The 22,921-nt window shown below is 36.7% G+C and overlaps 1 protein-coding gene across 2 annotated transcripts in view; it reads left to right on the top strand.

The window, feature by feature from the left end:
* The window catches only part of Polb (DNA polymerase beta), a 35,611-nt gene that overhangs the window by 2,754 nt on the left and 9,936 nt on the right, over positions 1 to 22,921 (top strand). Inside the window, exons 2-9 of one of the 2 annotated variants that reach the window (XM_048330507.1) lie at positions 1,524 to 1,590; positions 4,767 to 4,899; positions 6,033 to 6,107; positions 10,263 to 10,321; positions 14,174 to 14,223; positions 17,139 to 17,190; positions 19,510 to 19,564; positions 19,656 to 19,728. In XM_048330507.1, the coding sequence (XP_048186464.1) occupies positions 4,855 to 4,899; positions 6,033 to 6,107; positions 10,263 to 10,321; positions 14,174 to 14,223; positions 17,139 to 17,190; positions 19,510 to 19,564; positions 19,656 to 19,728 (409 nt within the window). In that variant the 5' untranslated portion in view covers positions 1,524 to 1,590; positions 4,767 to 4,854. The remainder of the gene's footprint in view (positions 1 to 1,523; positions 1,591 to 4,766; positions 4,900 to 6,032; positions 6,108 to 10,262; positions 10,322 to 14,173; positions 14,224 to 17,138; positions 17,191 to 19,509; positions 19,565 to 19,655; positions 19,729 to 22,921) is intronic. The other variant, XM_048330506.1, reaches the window with a different exon arrangement.

Genomic DNA, 22,921 nt, shown 5'->3' with positions numbered 1-22,921 from the left:
TGGACAAAAAAAAGAAAAGTCACATAGGTCCCTTCCAGAGTCATCATCAGTCATATGCTAACAGAGGAGTTGAAATCTGAATCTGAAAGTTTATATACATTAGAATTGAAAAATCCAAGGTTTCAAAGATTACCTAATATCATGTTAGATAGTAGTTAAATAATGTTAATAATATTAATGTTTTTCCCCCACTGTTACACATCATTATTTTCCTTATGGGGGATTTATGTTATATGTAGTAAGAAAGAGCATGATACTTTCATACATGCACATGATATACTTTGATCATGTTTACCTCTATTACTCTTTATAAACTTTTAAAAATATTTTTATTGCTATTATAAAGGTGATATACAGAGAGGTTACAATTACATAAGTCAGGTAAAGAGTACCTTTCTTTTTGGACAGTGTCACCCCTTCCCTCATTTTTACATCAATTTTAAACTATACTGAACATTGAACTTAAAGACTGGGTTCCATCATGGAGTGCCTAGGGTTTACTTCATCTGTCACAGATTACTGAGATGGATATGTGTAGAGAGGTAGGCATGATTCATGATTATGGTTTTATACTGGACTAACAACATGGAAGCAATTAAAAAAAACCCTACCTACTGCTTTGTCATGATGAAGCCCATAAAAATGTGCAAAAAAGATGGGGAGGGGACTGATAAAAAGACATCAGCCACTCATGGCTCACATTTGTAATCCTAGCTGCTCAGGAGACTGAGACCTGGAGGATCACAGTTCAAGCCAGCGCGGGCAGAAAAGTCTGAGGAGATTTTATTTCTAATTAGCCAGTAAAAGTCCAGACTAGAGGCATGGCTCAAGTAGTAGAGTGCTACCTGTGAGAGACCAAGTGCCTAAAGCCCTGAGCTCAAGCCTCAGTGCTGGCACACATACACAAACAAAAGACTGTCTATAAGTACTTGTATGAAATCAAGTATTGTGAGTTTTATGGTGGTATATTTGTATGAAAGAATTGGAGTCTTACTGCCATTTGCTTTTTGGGGAACAGCCTATATTTTTCCTTTCTTTTTTTAAAAATTTCTCCCTATTTTATCCTGCTATAATTTCTTGCTAAAACTTTAAAGACAACAAAGAAAATAATCCCAATGATATTTTTCCATTTACTCTCAGAAAAAAAGACTGCTGCTGTCCTGAATTCCTGTAGTGTTACAAATGCAGTTAAAATCATATCCTCAAATGTCAGGAACTTCAAGATACTGTAAAAAGTTAAGAGACATATTTGGTGGCCTGTCAGCTATCTATGTTTTCAGTTTGCATGCAACTAGAAAATTAGCTATCTTGGTGAAAGTAGAAAGTGGATATTTGCTTGTATGTGTGTATATTAGTTTAAGAAACATTAAAGTCTTGGTAGATTTTATTTTTATTTTACTTATTTTTTATTATTATCTTTGGGTAGTTGTACAAAGGAGTTGCTATTTAACAAAGGAGTTTCTAGAGTGATCAATGTCACTCTAGGTTTTTAATTATTTTGGTTTTTTTTTTTTTCTTTGCAGAAAAGCAGCATCTGTTATAGCAAAGTATCCACACAAAATCAAGAGTGGAGCAGAAGCTAAGAAATTGGTAAGAGTAGTAGGCAGTTTTTTCCTTTTCTTAGAGATCGCGTATGTATAGATTTAATATTCCCACAGAACTAAACCTACATCTCTGAAACTGCCTAGATTCACATAGGCTGTCCTGATTTCTTGGATTAATGTTAATACATTTCATGCAGACTTTTTCAAGCTCAAATGTTTTGAAGAGTAGATTAAAAATTTAAAAACATATGCCATTACAATAGTCTTTCTTTACTTTGTCAAATTATGCACATACTCACTTTTACATTTACATTTACCTTGAGTGTGAGTCCTTTAGAAGACATGATGTTATTGGTGTAAGTGTATGTGGTCCCAGGCTACATATCTCATCCCAAAGAGATCTTAACCTCCTGGTAAGCACATGATTAAGCCTCTTTTCTATATGGTAGCTAGCCCTGTTTTCTGTGAAGTGCTGCCTGTTGACAGTTCCCATGAGATCACATCTCTTGGTAATTTGTAGTAATTTCATTAAGAATATCCTGGGAGGGGCTGGGGATATGGCCTAGTGGCAAGAGAGCTTGCCTCGAATGCATGAGGCCCTGGGTTCAATTCCCCAGCACCACATATACAGAAAACGGCCAGAAGTGGTGCTGTGGTTCAAGTGGCAGAGTGCTAGCCTTGAGCAAAAGGAAGCCAGGGACAGTGCTCAGGCCATGAGTCCAAGGCCCAGAACTGGCCAAAAAAAAAAAGAATATCCTGGGAGTCCTACCTATTGATAGTCACAGTTTTTTCTCATTTGTATTTTACTAATTGATTCAAAATTGCTCAAAGTAAAGGGCCATATCTTATTTATTTCTTGTTGAAGATACCAAATTGACATAGACTTGTGTAGGTCCTGAAGTTATTGCCTCTTTCTATTCTTCCTATTTGTGTTTCACAGAAGTCCTCTGGAATTGATGTATTCATGTTTGATCATTCTTAACTTTCTCCTGAAAGCCTTGAGAGTATGAATCATAGCTATCCTCATGTTTTCACTGTCAGAATCATAACATTATGATAAATCTTAAGCTTGAGTAGGAAATTCCTGTACTAATTGTGCCACATTGTAACCTTTGAATTTGCAAAGGTTTGAAATCCTTTGTTCTCAGTATCATATGTCCCCCTAAAAAGGAGGTCTAGCCAACTAAATAATAAGTACATTAGACTATAATTCTCATTCTGAGTTCTGCCTTGGCTTTAACCTTAAAACTCACTTTGGCGTACATTCTTTTCTCCTTTTGTCACCACTAAATCTCTTTTTTAATGTTCATTGCAAACAGCTTGCTTTATTTATTAGACTAATGCTTGTATAAAGCTTAAACGTACTTCATCCTAAAATCTAAGCACATGGTATATCCCTAAAAATATTTCAGACACCTTTTGGGTTAGGTTGGATTTAACATAAAATATACCATTATTCCTTGTCATTGTTACTTTAAGAATTATAGACTTGCTATTTATCCCATTGGAAAGCTTCTCAATAATTCTAGAAATCTAAAATCTCCAAAACAAGTTATTTTCTTTTTTACCTTCAAAGTTAGGTATAGAAAAGACCTGGGGTCTAAATTACTTGAAGTTAGTATGGTATTGTACAAAATTATTTTAGCATTATTTTCTAATTATCTTTTTATTTAATACAATAAGCTCATTTCATCTTACAATATTTATTTTTATTTTGTTATATCTATTGCCCAGTAAATATCTGTTTATAGTAAGTAAGTAAATAAAAAGAAATTCCAAAACTCAAATGTTACATTCCCTTACTTTCATTATGCAGCTTAGTCTGTCTATCCCCTATTGTGGTCACTTGTGTTCAAATCATTGTATGATCTGCCGATTATTTCCTTGCCTTTAGTTCTATGACAATCTGCCTCCCCAAAGGAAAGATAAACATGTAATCTTCTCAAGCCAAGCTACATAATGTGCTTACTATGAGTGCTAAAACTGAAGATTTTAGCATGGTGCTAGTGGCTCACATCTACTGTAATCCTAGCTACTTAAGAGGCTGAGATCTGAGGATCTGAGTTCAAAGTTAACTTGGGCAAGAAAGTTCATGAGACTCTTATTTTCAATAAACTATTTAAAAAGCTGAAAGTGAAGTTGTGACTGAAGCGGTAGAGTGCTAGCCTTAAGCAAAAGAAGCTCAAGGACAGTGTCTAGGCCCTGAGTTCAAATCCTAGGACCAGCACCAAAGGGGAAAAAGATTTTAGATTTATTGAAAGACAACATGTCTTTAGCAGGCTTGAGTAGTGACAGGAAAATAAATCAAGCATCTGCATTAGAGAAGATAAAAAACATGATATAAGATATAGTTTCTGGTGAGCAGTATTAATGTATACAGCAATGGTTTTGTGACTCCATGTGGTTTCATGTTATGGATTTTTAGACCTGCTGAACATAAAGGTAAATTTGAGTAATATTTAGAATACGGAACTCTATGTATCTTGAACATTCACAGTTTTTCCTAACAGCTGTCTCCTTGGAACCATATATGTATGAATACTATGAGTCTGCTATATAGGGAAGGAGAAGCTTAAGCAGCTTTCTTTTCTCTACATTCCTAGTTCTTTGTTAATTTCTGTTTGGTAATTACCCTTCAGAGGTTAGATATGACCTCGATAGTTTACGGGTATTTATTAAATATTACACAAATTCAGAATATGGAAGGGTGAATGGAGGCCTAGCACTCATGCATTAACATATGTAAACTAGTTAACTAGGTCAGTAAACTACAAAGGACCAGTAAAACTCAACTTCACTAATAAAGTTGTACATTTAAACAAAATACTATATAATGCTTATGAAATGTGGGCAAAGATGTAAAAAAAAGAACCTTCATTTACTGCCAAAGGATATTGTTGTTACAGTCTTTCCGAAGGATAATTTGTAGGATATCTAGCAGGAGTTTTTTTTCCAAGGACGCCAATAGAATTATGTGTATGCAAGATTCAGTAGTTCATAACTTGAATAGGCACATGTTAGGTACTAGGGAAGATAAATTGAAAAGATGGGTTCTCTGCCCTTTGAGAGCTTTCATTCTAAAACAGTGCTGTCCAACATGACAACCACAAACTGTATTTAGCTACTGAGTTCTTGAAATGTTGCTACTGTAACTGAAGAATTAAAAATTTATGTATATTTAAATGATCACATGTAGCTAGTATATCATATTGGACTTTGCAGGTCTAGAGTACCATATCTCAATATATGGTGCCTACCCCAGCAGCAGCAGAAGTAGCAGCAGTACCAGCACCAACTTCAAATGTAAAATATGGCCTCTCCTCTTACCACTGACATACAAATCAGAAACTCAAAGGTGAGACTTGACATTCTGTAGTTTAATAAATCCACTGGGAAACACTGATGTGTGCCAAAGCTTGAGAAGCTATCTTAGAACAGTGTTATTAGTTCATGGCTGTATTGATATAAAATCAAATAATTGGAGACAATCTAAATGTTCACATGTAGGATATGTGTTAAATTCATACAATGGAATACTATGCAGCCACTAAAGATACTATTGCTATATTTAGTTACTGATACAGAAACATGTTCATAATATCCTAAGGAACAAATTTACACATATGTATGTTTATATATGTTTATAAACAGAGAAGTTAAATAATGCAAGAAAATGTGAGGGGATAAATTACAGGTGATTGATATTTAATTTTTAGATAAGTGAAATCATCTGATAAGCGATTTTTAAAAAAAAATTAAATTGTTATTTTAAAGGTGATATACAGAGGGGTTACAGTTACATAAGTCAGGTAAAGAGCACACTTCTTTTTGGATAATGCCACCCCTTCTCTTGTTCTCTCCAAGTTTTGATTTTAATATTCTTGACATAACTATATTTTCCATTTTTTCTACAATTAAACTGATTATTATTTTTTGTGGTGCTGCTGGGGATTGAAACTAGAGTTGTATATATGCTAGACAAACTGATCACTGAATTTTCTGCCCCCAAAGTTAATTCTTTTTATTAATTAATTTATTGTCAAAGTAACGTACAGAGGGCTAACAGTTTCATACATAAGGCAGTGAGTACGTTTCTTATCAAACTTGCTACCTCCTTCATTTTTCTCCCACCTTTTCTCTTCCCCTGTCCCCTCTCCCAAAGTTAATTTTTTAAATATAGTTTTATTATTATTATTAAGGTGTTGTACAGAGGGATTACTGTTTAATAAGTCAGGTAATGAGTACATTTCTGCCAAAAGTTAATATCAAATAAACAGTAGTCATTCACAATTGTTTCATTAAAGTTCTTTTACTAGACCTTTTAAGTATTTGACTTTGCAAAAATTTATTAATGGGAATCAATTTTCAATATCTTTTGTTTCAAAACTTGTCATGTGGTATTTGCTTTTAATTTCTCAAATACTTTCTCTTTTAGTGACTTGGCAAGCATTATATTTATATACTAATATATTTTTACTTTTCATGTAGCCAGGAGTAGGAACAAAAATTGCGGAAAAGATTGATGAGTTTTTAGCAACTGGAAAATTGCGTAAACTGGAAAAGGTAAAATAGTAACTTATTTATTTATTTGATTACCATATCTTTGTTTATGGCAACTATATATCAGTCATAAATAAGTCTCAGAAGGAAAAGAGATGAATGGACTTTATGGCTTTCAGCATTCTGTTATTTAGTTAGGTTTTGGTGGTACTGGTGGTTGATTTTGGGACGTTGTGTTTGTAGGTGTGCTACTATTTGAGCCACACCCCCAGCTCTTTTTGCCTTTGCTAGTTTTTTTTTTTTGTTGTTGTTGTTGTTGTGGGGCTTGAACTCAGGGCCTGGGCTCTGTCCCTGTGCTCTTTGCTCAATTTTAGGACTCTACCACTTTGAGCCACAACTCCACTTCTGGTAATTGAGTGGTTAATTGGAGATAAGTGTTTCACAGGGACTTTTCTGCCTGGACTGGCTTCAAACTATTATCTTCAGATCTCAGCATCCTGAGTAGCTAGGATTACAGGCCACCAATGCTGAGCTCTGTGCTAGAATTTGAACACAATCTCACATATATGCCCAGGCTGGTGAGGATGCTCCCATGCAGATAGGATGACAGGTGCATGCCACTATATCCTCCAGGCATTCATTGAGAGAGGGTCTCCTGTTTACGCCCAGGCTTACATACTGCCATCCTTTTAATCTCTAAGCCAGAAGTGCTGGCTAAAGATTCTTTTTTTGTGTGTGTGTGCCAGTCCTGGGGCTTGAACTCAGGGCCTGGGCACTGTCCTTGAGCTTCTTTTGCTTAGGCTAGTGTTCTACCACTTGAGCCCCAGTGCCACTTCCAGCCTTTTCTGTTTATGTAGTACTGAGGAATCAAACCCATGTATGCAAGGCAAGCACTCTACCATTAAGCTACATTCCCAGCCCGATACAGTGTCATAAACCGAGAAATTCTGTTTTTAAAATTGTGAATATTTATGTGGGTATAGTAGTGCATGCCAATCACCTCAACTACATGGAAGGCTGAGACCAGAGGATCACTGTTCTAGGCCAAGTAAGGCAGAAAAAAATTTCAAGACCTCATCTCAACAGAAAAAGCTGGGTATAGTTGTGTGCTTCTGTCATCCCAGCTGCAGTGGGACGCATAAACAGGAGGATTGTGGTTCATATTGTGAGCCAGTCTTAGAAATGACCAGAGGGAAAGGAGCTAGATATGTGGCTCAGTTGGTAGAGCACTTGTCTACCAAGTTTATTAAGGTGCCCTCTAAAATGTCAATACTGCTTCGAACCATTTTCACTTAATAGGCATGGGGGAGGATGCCTGCTCCTTCAGCTGTTTCTGGGAGGCTAGTGAGGAAGAATGAGCCTAAAGAACATAGTAAGACTTTATTATACAGAATTTTCCCACTTATTTTATGTGACATTTGAGAGACTATTAGCAACTGTTGTATTTGTTCTGATTAGAATAATGAATGAACATTCTTAATGGGATTAAGACATGTTTCAAAATGTAGCCATACCTAAACACATGTTACAATGTGCTATATGTATTTTTTAATGAAATTTGTATACATAATAAAACACATCCTTGAAATACATTGCATTCTTTTAAACATTCACACAAATACATTAAGACTGTTAGTATCTATGATACAGATCTATGATCACTTTTAGAGTTGGCTTATTTTCAGTACCATTCAGGAAAGAGCTGATAAACTTTTTTAGACTAAAATGGTATCATCAGGTGCCAGTGGCTCATGCCTAATTACTTAAGAGGCTTAGAGCTGATAATTTGATTTGAAGCCAGCCCTGGCAGGAAAGTCTGTGAGACTTCTATCTCTAATTAACCACCAAAAAGCTGGAAGTAGAGCTGTGGCTCAAGTGGTAGAACATTATCCTTGGGCAAGAAAACTCAGGAATAGCAGCCAGACTCTGGGTTTAAGCCTGGGGACTAGCACAAAAAAAAAGAAAAGAAAGAAAAAAAAGAAAAAGAGGCCAGCTGCCAGTGGCTCATGCCTGTAATGCTAGCTTCTCAGGAGGCTGAGACCTGAGGATTGTGGTTTGAAGCCAGCCTGGGGAGAAAAGTCTATGAGACTCTCATCTCCAATAAACTACTCAGAAAAAAAACAGAAATGTGACTGTGGTTCAAGTGGTGAAGTACTAACTTCGAGCAAAAGAAGCTCAGGGACAGTGCCCAGGTACCCAGGCCCTTGAGTTCAAGCCCCAAGGGTGTGTGTGTGGGCAGGGGGAGATCAGGAGACAGACAGACAGACAGATCATTAGTGGTTAGAATTTCTATGCTTAAACTCTTCTAAGTATTTTTATGGGTACCTTAAAGATAATAATTATGTCATTTTAAAAAATACTGAGTGTTAAGTCGTCTTTTTTGTTTGTTTGTTTTTTCCAGTTCTGGGGCTTGAACTCAGGGCCTGAGCACTGTCCCTGGCTTCTTTTTTGCTCAAGGCTAGCACTCTACCACTTAAGCCTCAGCACCACTTCCAGCTTTTTCTGTATATGTGGTGCTGAGGAATAGAACCCAGGGCTTCATGTATGCAGAGCAAGCACTCTACCACTAGGCCATATTCCCAGCCCAAGTGTTAAGTGTTCTTATCACAAAAATAGCTGCATTTAATAACTACCTAGATTTAACCATTACTCAATTATATACTCTTCAGGACATGATGTTGTACATGAGGCATATAATTAATTTATCAGTCCAGAGAAACAAACATTGTGTGTGCGCATGAATGTGACTAGGAAGTAAACTCAGAGCCTTCGAGTAACATGCTCAGCATATGGCTCTGCACCCAAACCTGATTTTCCAGCCCTTACTCCCTTCAAAAACCTTTTTTTTTTTTTTTCAGTCATGGGGCTTGAACTTGGGGCTTGGGTGCTGTCCCCGAGCTCTTTTGCTAAGATTAACACTCTACCACTTTGAGCCACTGTACCACTTCTGATTTTCTGGTAGTTAATTGGAGATAAGAATGTCATGGAGGGCTGGGAATATGGCCTAGTGGCAAGAATGCTTGCCTTGTATACATGAAGCCCTGGGTTTGATTCCCAAGCACCACATATATATAGAAAATGGCCAGAAGTGGCGCTGTGGCTCAAGTGGCAGAGTGCTAGACTTGAGCAAAAAGAAGCCAGGGATGGTGCTCAGGCCCTGAGTCCAAGGCCCAGGACTGGCAAAATAAATTAAAAAAAAAAAAAAATCTCATGGACTTTCTTGCCCGGCTGGCTTCAAACTTCAATCCTCAGGTCTTAGCCTCCTGAGTAGTTAGGATTACTAGCATAAGCCACTAGTGCCTGGCTTCCCCCAAAAAGTTTGAACTGGATATCAGTGTCACATATCTATAATCTTAGCTACCTAGGAGGCTGAGATTAGAGGATTTTTGGTTCAAAGCCAGCTCAGGCAGCTCAGGCAGAAAGTCAAAGACTCAATTAAGTAGCAAAAATCAGACTAGAGGCATGGTTCAAGTGATAGAGTGCAAGCCATGAGCAAGAAAGACAAGCAAGAGCTTGAGGCCCTGATTCAAGCTCTGGTACTGACAAGAATAATTGGTTTTTCTTTTCTTTCTTTCTTTTTTTTTTTTCCAGTCCTGGGCCTTGAACTCAGGGCCTGAGCACTGTCCCTGGCTTCTTTTTGCTCAAGGCTAGCCCTCTACCACTTGAGCCACAGTGCCACTTCCGGCCTTTTCTATATTAGGCGTACTGAGGAATCGAACCCAGGGCTTCATGTATATGAGGCAAGCACTCTTGCCACTAGGCCATATTCCCAGCCCATTTTTTTTGTTGTTTTGTTTTTTTGCCAGTCGTGGGGCTTGGACTCAGGGCCTGAGCACTGTCCTTGGCTTCTTTTTTGCTCAAGGCTAGCATTCTACCACTTGAGCCACATCGCCATTTCTGGCTTTTTCTGTTTATGTGGTGCTCAGGAATCGAACCCAGGGCTTCATGCATGTTAGGCAAGCACTCTACCAGTAAGCCACATTCCCTGCCCTTCCCAGCCCATTTTAAAAAAATGAATAAATTACAGATAAACCACCTTTAACTTGTACTCACTTAGCATTTGGGTTGCAAGTGAATCTTATGTATGAGTCATCCAGGCAAATGCACATGGCTGTTCACTTTTCTTAGCTTGTTTTCTTTACATGTTTCCAATAAGATCACTGAAGTCTGCAGGGCATTCCTAAATTACTGTTAATCTTTTTTTTTTTTTTCTTAAAGATTAGGCAGGATGATACAAGTTCATCCATCAATTTCCTGACTCGAGTTAGTGGCATTGGGTAAGAACTACTTGTTAAGCATCCATGATCATCTATTAGTTTTATTTTTCATGTCAGCCAAACTAAATTACATGCTATTTTCCTTCAAAACCTGTACTTCTCTACCTTTGTTACTTTTGGCTATAGGATTCACCCCCTTTTTAGCTTATGTGTCTAAAACGCTGGCTGCCACTATTTGTTATATGCTTTTCCAAGGAAGAAAACTTTCCTCTTTTCCCAGGGAAGAAACTATGAAACTTGAATATACATTGTGAGTAGCTTTAAGAGAGCCAGAACTAGAACTTACATGTTCTTACTCAGTATTGGCTTTTTATTTATTTTTATTTTTTGCTGGTTCTAGGGCTTGGACTTAGGGCTTATGCGCTGTCCCTGAGCCTCTTTGAGCTCAAAGCCAGCACTCTGCCATTTGAGCCACAGAGCCACTTCTGGTTTTTCCTAAGTAGTTTATTGGAGATAAGCGTCTCACAGACTTTTCTGCCCAGGCTGGCTTCAAACTGTGATCCTTATGTCTCAGCCTCCTAAATAGCTACAATTACAGGCATGAGCCACTGGCACCTGGCTTACTTTATTTTAAACAATAATTTTAATTATCTTTAGGTAGTTGTACAAAGGAGTTGCCATTTAACAAAGCATTTTATGAATACAATATATTTTGATCATTGTCACCTCTTTCAACATTCTGTCCTTCCCCTATACTCTCCTTCCCTCACTGTTCTTAATTTTGTAGGACATACATTGGATTCTTGTCTGCATTTTCCCCTTCTTTTCCTCTTCATCTATCCCTTTCTCCTTGGTTCCATCATACCCTTTTCGAGTACCCATTTCCTGGTGTTCTGTTTGCTGAACTGTGATTTTGGCTTTCTATTTGAGTTCTCCTATAAATCTACCCATATTTCAGTTAATAAATTCGTATACCTTGCATCCTACCCAATGTATTTACTTAGGAGTTTGTAAGCAAAATGTAGATTCCACATATAAGGGAAAGCATGGATCCTTTGTTTCTCTAGCCCTGACTTAATTCACTTAACATAATTTTTTCCCAAGTCTTTCCATTTATTTAAAAATGATATAATATCATTCTTTCTAATGGATAAATAAAATTCCATTGTGTGTGTGTGTGTGTGTGTGTGTGTGTGTGTGTGTGTGTGTATAACATTTTCTTGATCCATTAACAGGCATCTTGGCTGATTCTATACCTTGTCTATAGTGAATAATGCTGCAGTAAACATGTTTGTGCTGATGCTTTACTTTATACTGGTTTATAGTCTTTTAGGTAAATACCTAGGAGTGGAATTGCTGGATCATAGGGTAATTTTATGTTTAATTTTTTAAGGAACCCCAAAACTGCTTTCCAGAGTGGTTGAACAAGTTTACATTTCCACCAACAGTGTATCCTCTAAGGTTCCCTTTTGGCCTTATTCTCACCAGCATCTATTATTTGTTTTCTTGATAATAACCATTCTAATTAGGTTGTTTTGACTTATGTTTCCTTTATACCCAGAGATATTTAGCATTTCCTCATGTGTCCATTGGTCATTTTCTTTTTTTTTTGGCCAGTCCTGGGGCTTGGACTCAGGGCCTGAGCACTGTCCCTGTCTTCTTTTTGCTCAAGGCTAGCACTCTGCCACTTGAGCCACAGCACCACTTCTGGCCGTTTTCGAGATATGTGGTGCTGGAGAATCGAACCCAGGGCTTCATGTACATGAGGCGAGCTCTCTTGCCACTAGGCCATATTCCCAGCCCTCTATTGGTCATTTTCAGTACTGGCTTTTTCCTTGCTCAACATAACCCAGATTCTTTATCATACTACAACATATTATCACTATACTTTAAATGTCCCAAAGCACCATGTCTCAGATTATTGCCTTGTGAGTGTCTTTGTGTATTTCATTCTATTCTTTTGTCACATTGCTACTCCCAGCTAGATTTGTTATTTTAGAAAGTCACCTTACATTCTTAGATTTCAATGTCCTTCCCTAAAAGAATGGGAGGGAAATTAGATTAATCTTTGATTCGTTCTTCTCTTTCCATTCTATAAGGTCTTTTTTGATGTCTTGATTTATTTATATAAACATAGATCCTTTATAAATTTAAATAAAAAATTTTTTTTGGTGCATCAAAGATTAACTAGAAAAGGAAAAACTTAGGCCATTAAGGAGATACTAAGAAGCTTAAATTTTGATTAATATTTTCATCTAAGTATTCTACCCAGCCGCGTGACATCATTCCCAATCTAAAAATATTTTGGTAGCAAGAATATTGAGCATCCTACTATGAAATTGTAAGGCATTACTTTGAAGCCTCGATCTTACCTCTAAGACCAGAAGCTATGTTCTTGGTGTCTTATTGGGCAGATCTTCTGAATTAATGACCTCCTTGACATGAACTGGACCCGTATTGGCTCTTTGTCATGTTCTCTGGAGAGGGATACCCATACTAGGTACTATGCTAATAATATGCTTTTGTTTAATTTTCTTGAAGGGAACATCAGGCTATTTTATCTATGCCACATAGCTGTCAGTCCTTTCTCTTACCCTAAAGCCCACACTTTCCATTGTAACCTGTGATTCCCAGTCACAGAGCTGCAGTTAGGACATTGTCTCTAGAGGAAGATTTGCTTTACTCAGTGTCATGGAAGATACTGTGTCATCCATTCAGTGACAGTGGTCTGTCCTTCAAATTTTATTACTGCATTGCTCTAGTAGCTTCATTGCACTCAGTAAAACCCATACCAGTTTGACTTAAAAAGCATCCCAGAGTGTGGCACCTGTGTATTGCTCAGTGATCTCATACTTTCATTCCAGACACAAGTTTTTCTCTCTTGTTTTGAATGAGTGAAGCTCATGTTAGTCTGAGGGCTTTTCAGTAATCATTTTCTTTGCTCAAATGCTTCTCCTTTAGTCACCCCAGATAACTGGCTCTTTTTTTTTTCCCATCCCGGTGCTTGGACTCAGGGCCTGAGCCCTGTCCCTGGCTTCTTCTTGCTCAAGGCTAGCACTCTACCACTTGAGCCACAGCGCCATGTACAGCTTTTTCTGTCTATGTGGTTCTAAGGAATCAAACCCAGTCTTCATGCATATTAGGCAAGCACTCTACCATTAAGCCATATTCCCAGCCCCATAACTGGCTCTTTGTTATTCACATCTCAGTGGCCTTTGCCTTCTACCTACTGAAAGTAGGACCCAGCTATTCTACCATGTTTTTCTCTATTCATCTGCTTCATACTTTTCTTGTGTGTATATATCTCTTTATTGTTTCTCTCTTCCTTATTGGAATCCAGTGAGCAAGGATAAGGGCTCTTTTATTTTTATTTTTTTTTTGCCAGGCCTGGGGCTTGGACTCAGGGCCTGAGCACTGTCCCTGGCTTCTTTTTGCTCAAGGCTAGCACTCTACCTCTTGAGCCACAGCGCCACTCCTGGCTGTTTTCTGTATATGTGGTGCTGAGGAATTGAACCTAGGGCTTCATGTATACGAGGCGAACACTCTATCACTAGGCCATATTCATAGCCCCAATAAGGGCTTTTAATTGTCTTGTTTAGGCTGCCTTTTCTACAGGGTATGTAGCATATTAATAGGAGCTCAATAAACTTTAGTTGGATGGCTTTCACATGCTCACATGTCTGTGTACTGGCATATGGCAGCTGCTTAGATGTTTTATGTCCATGGTCGTGGTGGTATTGAAACCAGATTGAAGCTTCAGAAAGTCTAATTTTGCATAAAATTGCCAATTAACTATGAAACATTTAGCAGGTCTTGTTTAGTTTAATAGAAATTCTGACAAAGAACATAGTTGGTTATTGTTACAAGGATTGGGTTTTGCCTGATTTGAGACAATGTACTTCTTTTTTGTAGTCCATCTGCTGCAAGGAAGTTTGTAGATGAAGGAATTAAAACATTAGAAGGTAAGTAAAACCAGACATCACCAATTCCAATTTAAATATAGTCCTCTAACAAACTGAAACTTGAAAACCCTATTCTCAATCTGTAAGTATAAGTAAGATTTTCTTTTTAACTCTGTAGTAGAAAGTAGATACAGGGTAAGCTTTTCTTTCCATCTTAAACATTTTTAAGTTTGTGAATAAAAAAATTAAGAATCATAAGACATGACCTTTTGGTTTAAAGACAATGAAATAGTCGTAGATTTTTTTGCTTCTTTCTTTCTCTCTTCCTCTTTTTCTCTTCTGCTCTTCTTTTCTCTTGTGCCAGTACTGAATCTTAACTATGGGGTTTTTCTCTTACTCAGCTTGGTTACTCACAGCTAGCACTCTATTACTTGTGCCATGCCTCCAGTCTTAGTTAGACATGGGGTCTTGTGGACTTTTTCTGCCTGGAATGACTTCAGATAAGATCCTCTAGTCTCAGTCTCCCGAGTAACTAGGATTACATTTGTGAGCCACTAGTTCTTGGCTGTTAATAAAATTTTAGATTACAAAGTCTTATTCATCAAACTAAAAGTTAAATTATGTATATTGAGAAAGATTTACAAAGTTTATTGAAATAATGTTTGCTTTGGAGAAAGTAAAGAATAGATTGTCAAGCAATTTTAAAAACATTTTTCTTAAACTTGATATAGAAATGATTTAAAGTAATTTATTTTCCAAGCATGTATGCTATGCATATGGATTTATTACATTATATTTGTGGCATGTTCTCTGCCATTCCATGGCATATGGTCTAGTATTTGTATTTGTGGGTTCAACCATTTATAAGCAGTGGTTAAATGGACAGATTTTGGAGAATGACCTGGGTTTGAGTCCCACCTGTACCATGCAATTAGAATGAGTAAGCGTGGTGCTTCAGTTTCTCAGCTCCAAATGGATATTTCTGCCTTATACAATATTACACAAACTATGTAAAGAACTTAGAGTACTGGATGTGTAGTTAGTACTTAAAAATAGTAACTGAGTTGAGTGCAGGTAGCTCATGCCTAAAATCCTAGCTTCTCAGGAGTCTGAGATCTGAGAATTTGGGTTCAGAGCTAGCCCATGCAGATAAAACTGAGTGACTATCTTCAACTAACAAGCAAAAAGCTTCAAGTGGAGGTGAGACTCAAGTGGTAGAGCCCCAGCCATGAGGAAAAACAGTTGAAGGAGAACGAGGACCTGTGTTCAAGTCCCAGTACCAGCACAAACATAAATAAACAAGTAAAATGGTAACTTGCTTTTATGAGGAATTCTCTATAAATAATATTACTAAAGCCAAGAATTTGTATGAGTCACATAGCTAGAGAATTAACTCTACTTGCACATATCAGAGGGCTTTGTGCTTTTCTGCTTGTGTCATGTGCACAAGTAGATTGGTTCAAGGTGTCAAAAAATTTTGGATTTGTCAAAAATAATCAGTTGTATTTTTTGGTAGTGTCAAGGATCTATTCTGATTTTTATATTATTTTGTAATTTATGTGTATAACAATACATAACAAACTCAAAATTTCCATTTCATTTTCAGACATACAGTGTTTTCTCTGGGAGTTATTGAATGCTTCTGTGTCACAGAGATGGTTATTTTTCTCCAGTTTATATTCCAGAGGAAAACTTTATGTTTTTGGGTATACTTATGTTTTTTTTTACTTATGAATTGCTTTTGAAGCATAGTTATCTTGCTGCTTCTGTAACAGGGCTTACACCTATATTCATACCTGGAAGAATACTCAATGGAACTAAGTAACTTTTAATCTTTTTTTTTTTCCTTGCCAATCCTGCAGCTTGGAACTCAGGGCCTGAGTACTGTCCCTGGCTTCTTTTTACTTAAGGCTAGCACTCTACCTCTTGAACCACAGCACCACTTCTGGCTTTTTCTGTTTTATGTGGTGCTGAGGAATCAAACCCAGGGCTTCATGCATGCTAGGCAAGCATTTTATTGCTAAGCCACATTCCCAACCCAACTTATAATCTTAAAATGCAATGTTATGACAACTTTTGTAAATAAAAAAAAATGAAGATAATACCTTTCCTTTCAGCAGTACATTTAGTACTCTGCATAATCAGAAGTTAGTACTAACTAAACAAGTAAATGAACCAATGTACAACATAATATATAACCAATATATAACATAAATGATTGGGTTAATCATAAACCCTAAAGAAGTTATGGTTAATACTGCTCTTATCAACATTTTGGCTGTCTTAATGTTGCTTTTATCTATAGACAATAAAATTTGACATGATTCCTGGTATGTTATAGATAATTTTTCCATGTAATTCTACTTGAGTTTTGATTTATTAAATAAAAATGAAGAAATTAACCAAATACAATGGCTCACGCCTGTAACCCTAGCACTTGGGAGGTGAAGATTGGGCAATAGTAGGTTTAAGCCAGTTTGGGCAAAAAGAAATTCATGAGTCTTCATCCCATGCAGTAACTGGGTATAGTGGGACATGCCTGTTATCCCAGCTATGGTGGAAGCACAGTGGCTGGGTGCAGTGGCATGTGCGTATCATTTTCAGTGATATAGGGAAACATAAGTATAAGGATCACAGCTTAGGTCTGCTTGGGCATAAAGTGAGATACTTCCTAGAAAATAACATGCACAAAGGGGGCTGGAGGCAAGGCTCAACTGGTAGAGTGCCTCCCTACCAAGTGCAAGGTCCAGAATTCAGTCCCTAGTACTGAAAAAAAAAATCATGAAATTGGTTGTTAGGTTTACAATATTGATTTGGAGAGTAGCTTTATCTATCTCATCTACAGTTTTTTTGCTCATTGTGTTGTCAAAATAAAATTTTTTCTAAAGTAGTTCTTTGTGAAAAGGGTCATTGAGTTTAGTATTAGTTTCTCAGAAACTATTTAAATCAACACTTTAACTTTATTTTCCATTCAGATCTCAGGAAAAATGAAGATAAATTGAACCGTCATCAACGAATTGGGCTGAAGTAAGATGAATAATTTTGTCTCAATACTTGAGATATAATGGTAAAACGATTATAGACATTCTTTCATATTCCATAATAATTCTTCAAACATAGCTAAAAACAACCAGTTTTGAATTTAGAAACACTAGTATTTGTTTTATGTTCCTGTAGAGTTTATACTAGTGGTCACACATTTTTAAATTACTTTCTACTTTGTTTACGTGTTCTGAGAATTTCCTTTTTTGTAACCATAACCTTAACGTTATCAAGGAAGTTCTCTTAAAACATGAAGAATTTAGTGCATCAGGAAGCTGGTGGGTGTTTATTTTATGCTACATTGTTCAGAGCATTGGGCTAGGATCAGCATAGCTGTTTTTTGTTGTTGTTGTTTTGTTTTGTTTTTGAGACAAGGTGTCATGATATAGCACAGACCAGCCTCAAACTTTCAGTTCTCTTGTTTCAGCCTCCTGAGTGTTGAGACTGTGGGTGTGTGACCATCCCCTGGCTTAGTGTAGCCCTTGAAAATTTTACAGTCTACCTGAGAAGAACATGAAACATGCATAAAAATTTTTTTTTGAGGTACTGGGGATTGAACGCAGGGTCTCCCTACCACTTGAGCCATACTCTCAGCTAACACATAAGTTTAGATGAACATGAAAAACTGCATTTAAAAAAAGGAGAAAGAAATATCCCAAATACCTAAATAAAAGTATAGGAATAACTACTAGGTATGTTCCTATGTCAGTGTCAATCAATTTTGTGTCAGATAAGCACTATATGTATCTCCTTAACTATCTATAGTCTTATGACCTTAAATGTTCTTATTGATGCCTTATGAAAATACTTCATACGTTTGTTATCAATAAGAGCCAGTAAGGTTGTTAGGGTAGCATGGTTCTCACTTTTCTTGCATTTTACATAGTAAACAGAGAGGATTGGTCTTTGAAGAGGTGTATTATTCTTAGACATATATGTAGACATTTTATACTATGATAATATCTTTTAATAGTCTAATTGACATGATGCTTATACCATATGTATATATGTAACTATGTAAAACACACAACTTGAAGAATTTTAGTACACTTACAGAATTGTACAACTATTATTATAGTCAGTTTTAGAACACTTCTTTTACCTCCAGAAAAACCCTATAATCATTTATAGTCATTCCCCATTTATCTTGGACATGCTTTCCCAGCTCTGCTCACCCTAAGGCAGCCACTAAGCCTTCTGTGCAATCTGTCTGTTCTACACACTGCATATAAATGAAATCTACAATATGTGGTCATTTGTACCTGGCTTCTCTCATTTAGCCTAGGTTCATCCATGCTTTGGGATAAATTTTTAAAGTATTTTTTGTAGGAATTCTGCTTTTCTAAGATAAAATTTTAAACTGATAAATGCAAGAATCAATAGTATGGAATACAATGTGATATTTTGACACATGTATATTGTATAATATTTAAATCAGGATAAACATTATCTATGGCCTCAAATATTTATAATAATTCTTTTGTAGTAAAAACATTCAAAATCCTAGCTTTTTGAAAAATGTACAGACCATTATAATTACCTTGTTGTGACCAGAATATCTTATTCACATTTATGCAATTTTGAGGTATAGTAAACGGATACTCCTTAACTTAGCAATAGAGTACAGTCTACTTTTAAAACATGTATCAACTTGTATTTATTGATTCTTGTCACTTGAATATTAAATTTACAGATGATTTTTAGATGGAATCTCTGGGATATTGCAAAGGTTTCACTTCAGGATTTTGATACAGTTGAGGAATAGATACCTTCCTACCATATGCCCTAGTTTTGCTGTTGTCTTCTCAACTAATTTGTCTTTTTTTGTTTTTGATACTGTAGCTCAAAACCAGGATGTTACACTTGCTAGGCAAGTTCTCTGCCACTGTGCTATATCCTAGCCTGAATTAGTCTCTCTCTCTCTCTTTTTTTTAACCATTCCTGGGGCCTATACTCAGGGCCTGGGCACTGTCCCTGAGCTTCTTTTGCTCAAGGTTGGCACTCTACCACTTGGGCCACAGCACCACTTCCGGCTTTTTCTGTTTATGTGGTACTGAGGAATTGAACCCAGGGCTTCCTGCAAGTACCCTACCACTAAGCTACATTCCTAACCCCTTGTTTTTTTTCTTTGATGGTGCTGAGGCTCTTGGGCATGCTAGGCAAGTGCTCTTCCACAGAGTACTTGAGGTGTTTTAATTTGTTAATTTGTTTTGAGTATGATATGGAATAGAATCATATGGTATGCAATTTAGTTCTGAAAAAAATTTTAATTTTATAAAATTCTTTTCTACTTTTCCTATCTAGATATTTTGAGGACTTTGAGAAAAGAATCCCTCGCGAAGAAATGTTACAAATGCAAGTAAGATGCTGAGTGTGTTCTTTTATTAGTATTGAGTGTCACTTGGTAGAAAGCCATTTTTGGAATACTGACTTAATTTTTCTTCTGTTAGGATATTGTACTAAATGAAGTTAAAAAAGTGGATTCTGAATACATTGCTACCGTCTGTGGCAGTTTCAGAAGAGGTAATATAATTCCTGATCTTGGTTTACTCATGCCTTGATGTTAAAGTTGCTTAGTATGTAATATAAACTTGGATTAAAGGATGTAATTTTCTGAGTACTAGTTGCTTGTACCCATAATTGTAACTATTCAGCAGGTTGAGATCTAAGAATTGCTGTTCCAAGCCAACCCACGCAGGAAAGTCCTGAGACTTTCTAATTAACCACTCTCTAATTAACCACTAAAAATGCAAAAGTGGTAGAGTGCCAGCCTTTAGTGGAAAAGCTAAGGGACATGTCAGGCTGTTGCTAGTGCCTATAATCCTAGCTAATCAGGAAGCTGACATCTAAGGATCATGGTTCAAATCAGCCCAGACAGGAAAGCCCATCAGATTTTCAATTACCAAAAAGCTGGACATAGAAGTGTAGCTCATGGAGTGCTAGCCTTGAGTAAAAAAACTTTCAGTAACAGTGCCCCTGCCCAGGACTAGCACACACGTGCATGCACATACACACACACACCTAAAATGTGTAATTTGTGTGTTACTTCATAGAATTACCAAGATTAATTTGTTCATAGATGGGAATGTATACATATATGAACATATGTGTATATATATGTAGCTTTAAATGAAAATTATAATATAAAATGCTAATGTTCATTGTCTGAATAAATGCATGCATCATTTTGTTGTTTTAATTTTTTTTGTTTTTATTTTCTGTAATGGCTGTAAGAATAGTGTCGCAGAGGACTAGTTTAAAGACAGTTCTTGCAATTACCAGGTTTTTCCAGATAATATGATTCTGATTTCTTAACTAGCTTAAAACTCTGCAGGACTAATATAAGATTAAAATACTAAATACTTCAAAGTTGGAATAGACAAGTTTTACTTAAAACATTTTAGACCAGATGCCTGGGGTATCTGGGCCTCTGGTAGAATTTTGTCTGGAAATTGCTGGGCTGTTAGAAAAACTCTGAATAACTTGTTAAAAGAATTGGGAAGAAAAATGGATTTAATTCATAATTGATAGGGCTGGAAATGTGGCCTAGTGGTAGAGTGCTTGCCCAGCATGCATGAAACCGTGGGTTCAATTCCTCAGTACCACATAAACAGAAAAAGCCAGAAGTGGCACTGTGGCTCAAGTGGTAGAGCTCTAGCCTTGAGCAAAAGAAGCTCAGGAACAGTGCCCAGACCTTGAGTTCAAGCCCCATAACTGGTTAAAAAAAACATGATTGCTGATAAATAACAAGATTATTAGGTTGGGGGTCAAAAGATCTGGCTTCTCAGGTCAAATCTACTTTACATGTATGATTTTAGGTAAGTCTGCCTTGACTGATCCTAGTGTCCATATATGAAAAATGAGAGGATTAGAGTTAACCTGTTATTCAAGGATGTCTTCATTAGAAACAATTAGGAAGTATTAAAAAAAAATCGACACATTATTATGCCCTACCACAACCTAGGAAGAATTTCCTTGGGTTGAATTTTGGATTCTATATTTTCAAAATGAAGGTTTGAATGCATAACAGGCTAAATGAATGTTACTTTGAATATAACCATCTTCCTGGGCTTATGTATTTTTCTTTTATTACTAAGTATGTTATATGAATACATGTCTTAATATAAAGTGTAGTTGGAATATAGTTCGAAGTCTTCTGCCTTGTTTCTGCTCATTCTAACCTGTTGTCTCATTAATACCTATTCTGTTGTGAATTCTAATAACTAAATAATGAGTACTTTTTTTTTTTGGTTCCAGTCTTGAGATTTGAACTTAGTACTTGGGTCCTGTTCTTGAGCTTTTTCTTTTTCTTTTTTTTTTTTTTTCTCAAGGCTAGTGCTCTACCACTTAAGCCACAGCTTTACTTCTGGCTTTTTGGTGGTTAATTGTAGTCTTATGGGCTTTCCTACCTGGGCTGGTTTTGAACTTCAATCTTCTGATCTTAACTTCTTGAGTAGCTAGCATTACAGATATGAGCCACCAGTGCCTGGTTTCAGCATATATTCTTGGTTTTCTCTATGTACAATAGTATACCTTGCTTGTTTTCCACTTGAAAATACATCCTAGAGGGCTGGAGCCTGTGGCTCATGCTTGTAATCTTAACTACTCAGGAGGCTGAGATCTGGTGATTGCTATTTAAGCCAGCCAGCCTGGACAGGAAAGGTTTTATTTTTGTTTTTTGCCAGTCCTGGAGCTTGGACTCAGGGCCTAAGCACTGTCCCTGGCTTCTTTTTGCTCAAGGCTAGCACTCTACCTCTTGAGCCACAGCACCACTTCCAGCTTTTTCTGTTTATATGGTGCTGAGGAATTGAACCCAGGGCTTCATGCATGCTAGGCAAGCACTCTACCACTAAGCCACATTCCCAGCCCCTAGACGGGAAAGTTTGTAAGACTTTTATCTCCAACTAACTACCAAAAAGCCAGAAGTAAATCTGTGGCTCAAATGATAGCATACTAGCCTTGAGAAAAAAAAAATAAGTTCAAGGACAAGGCCCAAGCTGAGTTCAAGCCTCAAGACTGGCACTCGTGTGCACACAAACTCTCTCTCTCTTGTTCTCTCCATATATATATAGCTATATGTCAGTATGTTCACATTATCTTTATTCCTTTTATAGCTGTGTAACATTTGATTATAGAATGTGCCATACTTTATTAAGTCTTCTATTAATAGGCTTCTGGATGTTTTTCTGTTTCGTTTTACATTCTTTAGGTTTTATTTTCCTAATATAGTTTGTTTCCTAATGTAGTTTTACAGAAGGAACAAAACATTTTTGGTGGTAAATGTGTGGTACAAGACATTCAGTTTTTAGGAGAAAAATAAAAAGAATAGACTTTCATGTTAAAATAGCTTCTATAGATATCCTGGGATAAGAACACATGTCATCTTGCTGATTAAAGAAATACAATCTCTAGGTCTTTTCAGCCCAGGCTGGCTTCAGACTTAACCTTCTACATTTCAGCCTTTGGAGTAGCTAGGATTACAGGCTTGATATAGTGGCACTTGGTTTCATTGTGTCTTCTTTATATTTAAATAGTTATCTGGTTTGGTTTTCTGAGGTTGCAGTTAGTTATTCAAGGTCAGTAAGTCTAAAAGTATTAAATGGAAAATTCCAGAAATAGCTTGTATATATTTATTTAATATGTGTGTATATGTACATTTATTTATTTTGATAGTACTGACATTTGAATTTTGAGTCTTGTGCTTGGCAGGCAAGTA

The sequence above is a fragment of the Perognathus longimembris genome, chromosome 21 (genome assembly GCF_023159225.1).
Source record: "Perognathus longimembris pacificus isolate PPM17 chromosome 21, ASM2315922v1, whole genome shotgun sequence".
NCBI classification, from domain to species: Eukaryota; Metazoa; Chordata; class Mammalia; order Rodentia; family Heteromyidae; genus Perognathus; species Perognathus longimembris.
The sequence above is the reverse complement of the archived record's forward strand: the minus strand, read 5'-3'. Positions and strand labels throughout refer to the sequence as shown.